The 5,000-nt window shown below is 41.0% G+C and overlaps 1 protein-coding gene across 2 annotated transcripts in view; it reads right to left on the bottom strand.

Moving 5' to 3' along the window:
- Positions 1–318: 318 nt before the first annotated feature.
- LOC137969720 (KRR1 small subunit processome component homolog) overlaps positions 319–5,000 on the bottom strand; it is a 15,368-nt gene continuing 10,686 nt past the window's right edge. The window contains exon 12 of one of the 2 annotated variants that reach the window (XM_068816057.1): positions 319–4,149. In XM_068816057.1, the coding sequence (XP_068672158.1) occupies positions 4,075–4,149 (75 nt within the window). In that variant the 3' untranslated portion in view covers positions 319–4,074. Of the gene's footprint in view, positions 4,150–4,515 lie in introns of those variants that run through there. The other variant, XM_068816058.1, reaches the window with a different exon arrangement.

Here is a 5,000-nt window from a genome sequence, read left to right as displayed (position 1 = left end):
GTTGTCTAGAGTGGTGCATTCCTCGATACCTTTATTACACAACCTTATTTCAAACGAATGGATCAGTTTACGAAAGTGTAGTGCTGCGTGATGCATTTTGAGCTTTAGCAATTCGAAGGTGCAAACGAAATACGGCTATAAAGGTTCGAAACGCAAGAAATTACCGGAAGATCACCAGCTGATGACGTTTCCTTACAGTCTCTTTCGCAGCCGAGCTGAAGTCACGCAACGCTCCTCATCCCCACGCGGGCGTCTGGGGACAGGGAGCGTTGCGCGACTCTGCGTGGGCGATACTAAAGAAAATTCAGTCCACGAATCTTCACTAATTAACTTATCTTTATGAACTCGCTTGATAAACAAGATTATTCTTATTTTAATGGTTGGCATCTCGTGCAAGGAGAATACCAGCATTTATCATGAGGCCCGTAAGGCCCTACGCGCGTTTTCATTGTAAAACTATTGGGAAAATCCCCGTATGAGGGCCGTACGCATTAGCTCGAGCAGGGCCGGAAAAAGCCGTACGACCCTGCTGGGAACACGTACTGCTGCTCTGGGATTTTAGAGGATTTCGTCGCTTTTAATCATCAAGTTATTTACAGCCAGAAAAGCAAATGCAAACAACATATTACATATATTTTCTATGCAAACTCTTGTTACTTATTTTGTCCAAACTTCATCTTCTGAGTGCTCATGAACAGTGTAAAGAGCCCATAAGATAAAATGCTTATTGACTGAGTTTAGGTCGGGCCGGACGGGAAAATATTTGGCCCTCGGTCATGGCGCACAGTGCGCTCGGTCCCGGGCCAAATATTTTCCCCGCCCGGCCGTCCCGCTCAGTCAATAAGTAAATTGTCTTTTAATTAACCACGTCAGTTCTGCACACCCAAAATGAACATCCAGCCGTAATTGAACTGACTCATTGGCCACTACTCAATCTTCAGAGATATGCTTTGTCTAATAAATATATGGCTGACCCAAAAGCGTACAATACAAGCTTGAAATTTGTGGACCCGGTCTGAGATTTGCTGTGATTTACATAAGACCGGTAGAGACCGGTACGAACTCAGATCGGTACGAGAGTTTCTCGTCTCGGTCCAGCAACTGATACGAAGTCAGACAGGTCTGAGTTCATTGTCAGGCCGGTGTTATGTAAACGCATAAAAAGAAATGTATGGCGGCCGATACGAATAATGCCGGTCTGAGTTCCTCCCGGTCTCATGTAAATAGGGAGTTTAAGAAACCACGACGGCTATGGCGACGAAAACGTCACTTCAAAATATAGGGTGCGTTCGATTGACCGTATTCCGGAATAGGAATATATGGAATATAAGTTAGAAATCCTTCGTTTTTACGGAGGTTCACATTAAAATTGTCAAACATCTGCTAAAATGCTATTTTAAACATATTTTTATCATCCTTGCTGCTTCGAAACGCGCTAAACATACCGTTTTAATCATCACTCCACGTATTCTTATTCCGGAATAGGGTCAATCGAACGCGCCCTAAGTTTCAGCTATTCTAAGTAGGATTATTCCATCTTGTTTATATTATTCAATATGAGCGAAGTGTCCTATAACTGGATTGGTAAGGACGGATTTGAAGTAAAGAGTGAGACTGAAAGATTCACTGTAGTTTGTCCACGTTGTCGTCAAAACCTTAAACTTGGTCATTTCACGTAGTAGTTTTGACGAGTACGGGAGGAAATTGTTCAAAAATGCGTGCCGCACGTGCAGCACGATCATTTTGGTCCTTTCAACCAATTCTTGGTTTTCACATGATGTCACCGCTGCCATGTTTGTGCCCCTAAACAAAGAAACGGCGGCCATATTTGTGTCCTGACCCAATCCTCTGGGAATTGAACTTTATTATTATGTAGACGTCTTTTTTTGGTTTCGTTGAAAGACATGGCTGTTAATCACGTGATTGAAAACCAACAATAATATTACTGCTTTTTGGCGTTGTCGTTGCCGTAGCCGTCGTCGTTTCTTAAACTCCCTAATACCTTAGTACTCCGGATCTCTCTAGTCTCCGCGGATAAGCCCGGAGTAGTCAATCGTTAAAAATTGATATCGGGAAATCATTCGATAAATTGATTTTAAACGATATCGACTGTATCGGTCAATCGATAAAAATCGATACTGACACGCCGACGAAGTGTTCATTTTGTCGATTTTGTTTCTGCGAGCTCTTTAATATGTTTTGGTATTTCCGTTTCGAAAAATGGTACGATAATTCACTTTCGATAAATTCGATATTTATCGATATTATCGATTAACTACCCCGGGGGACCCGGAGGATAAGGAAGATAAACCGTAGGTCCCGTCTCACAACCCTTCAATGTTCATAACCCTGTGGGACGTAAAAGAATTACACACTATTAGAAAAAGAGCAGGGCGTGGTGTTCCCGGTGTTGTGGTCAGTCCTCTGTGGTGTATCATGGTTGGGAGAGCAACCGCTCAAAGATCGACCTGTGTAAGCTTAAGAGACTCTTTTTTAATTAATGTCCCTTAGGCCGCGTCCACACGTATCCGGATATTTTTTAATCCGCAACTTTTTCTTTCCGGATTCAAAAATATTTCCATCCACACTTAGCTTATTCAAATCGAATTTGCCCGTCCACACGTATCCGAAACGTTCCGGCTTCACTCTCGTACTCAGGACTCCTATAGGAAACTAAGGTAACAAAGCATGCGCCATTACGCCCTCGGCACCCATCTTGAGAATTGATTTCACGGTAAGGAACCGGGCTCGATCTTGTTACGTCATCCGGATTAAAAAATTTCCAGATTTGGCGTCCACACGGCTCCGGATTCATCGGATTCACAAATATCCACTCTAGAGAACGTATTCAAAAAGTTCCCGACTCGCCAGTGAATTCGCCGGATACGCGTGGACGGAAGGCGTATCTGGAAAGAAAAAATTGCGGATTCAAAAATATCCGGATACGTATAAATAAATGAATAAATATTTGAGCGTTCCGAAGAAATTAGAGTTCTTAGCAGGTTTCATACAAAATGATCTAATTTCATGACACCCAAAATGCCCATAGAGTAGAATGAAACATTGCTATAACCATTTAAAACTGAACTAAAAGAAATACAGCAAAAGGAAAGAGAAGCTTGCATGGACACAAATGGACAAGATTGAAACCGATTGCTTTAGGGTTATCTTGAAAAAAAGTCGGCCCGACGTTTCTCAAGTTCACGGCAAATCGCCTAGATAAAGGTCGTTTTTGCACAGAATCGTCTTGTTTGTGATGTAACGATAATTTTATCAGGAAATAAAATTGGAACTCCACATTACCATTTTCGAGTTTTCAATTCGTGATTAAATAAAGATTTCCCCTAAACACCCTAAAATAACGTGACATAGCCCCTTTAAGCTTCACATTGCAACCAAATTGGCTATCAAACATAGTTTGATGCTACTATGGAGGAAAATTAAAGGCCTAATCTTTTGAAACTGTCTAGTGTCGTCTTGAGCGTTCCTTACCGGGCAAACTGAAAGCATACTGCCTCTAAACCCCAGCTCCCACGCGTTCTTCGCGCGCAGTTTCCCGATTCGCTTTCCCGGCTATCTGGGAGCCTGGAACAGACTACTCTAGTCCTCGCGTTCGAATCTAAACGAGCAGATTAAACGCACGTCCTCTGTGTTTTTGTTTCTCATCCGTACGCAAAAAAGCCAATAGAAACTGATCGTGTTCACTTGGCAATTACAAAGAAAACTTTTTGCACAAACTCATTTCGACGAATACACGAAACACTCAGGTTAAAAGTTATATAGACAAAATCTTGCGTCTATCGAGCTCTTAAGTTGCCGCAAAACACAAACGTTCACAGCATTGAAAAAAATTCCGGTTTCAGTTACACTTTTCCTCCCATTTGTTGGTTTTTTTCCATTCAATTTACTTCAAAGAACATGGCCTCTACGTGCGATACCCACTCATGTTTTATCCCAGGGATATGACCTACGTTGTTTCCGGTTTGGGATAACGAGACGATTCAAAAGAGCACATTTCCTCAACAACATCAGGCCAGCTTCTGTTTACTGACAGGAAGTTCCCTTTCCACAATTTCAACTTGTTTGACTCTTCGTTTTCTTGTTCGTTGATGGAATTTCTTCAGCACTTCGTCCCACACTTTTTCTTTTCTATAGTATAAAACAGTTAATTATATTAATTGCTGGAAAAAGACAGTTTTCAATGCAAGGAGACCCAAAAAAAGACAATCTCCTTGATCTCTCTCATGAAACAAAATTTATTCTAAACGCGAGGGCTCTAGAAAATCCACTCTACATTATCTACATAAGGGGGCTGAACACGATTTTTCCTCGATCAGTGGTACTCACAGAAGGACGGCGAGGGTTTTTTGAAAACAAAACAAACATGGCAAGTATGGCGAAAACTTGTTTTTCTTATTCTAGCGATGGTCTTGTAAATGCGGTTTAAATTCGCTTCCGTTTTAAAGTGAAAATCTTTCAGAGGAACCCGGCAAATGCTGCGCATGCGCATTAGCTCTAAAATTTGAGACCTGCAGCTGTTGGCTGTTCTACCAAATTTCTCGCAAACGCATCATTAGATTTTTCAGAAGTATGGAATTAAAATAGTTCCGACTAAAAGGAGTCGTCTATCAAAACAATCAGAAATTTAACAAACAAAAATTTGGGAAAACTGAAAAACGTCTTCCAGCGAATTATCAAATTATTGAAATTCTATGATAACAGCTGTTAAACGTACTTTATTTCTATTATTTTAAGTAAGCAATTGCTGCAAAAAACTAATGAGTGAATTTTGCATAAATGAGGAAGAAGCATCTTTAAGCCTTGTTTTATTCTGGGTGCGTTACCACGGTAATTGGTAACAGCCTGCAGAGGACATTGACTGTCAAAAATATAAACTTTCGTGGTAGCACTTATCAGTGACCAAATCTGAGCGTCAAGGCAAAAACTGCATAAATATGGCAGGAATGGAAGTATAAGTGCTTAAAAGCTATGTTCAGTCA

This window comes from Montipora foliosa, chromosome 9 (assembly GCF_036669935.1).
Source record: "Montipora foliosa isolate CH-2021 chromosome 9, ASM3666993v2, whole genome shotgun sequence".
NCBI classification, from domain to species: Eukaryota; Metazoa; Cnidaria; class Anthozoa; order Scleractinia; family Acroporidae; genus Montipora; species Montipora foliosa.
Note: the sequence above shows the minus strand (reverse complement) of the source record. Positions and strands in the feature narration are given on the sequence as shown.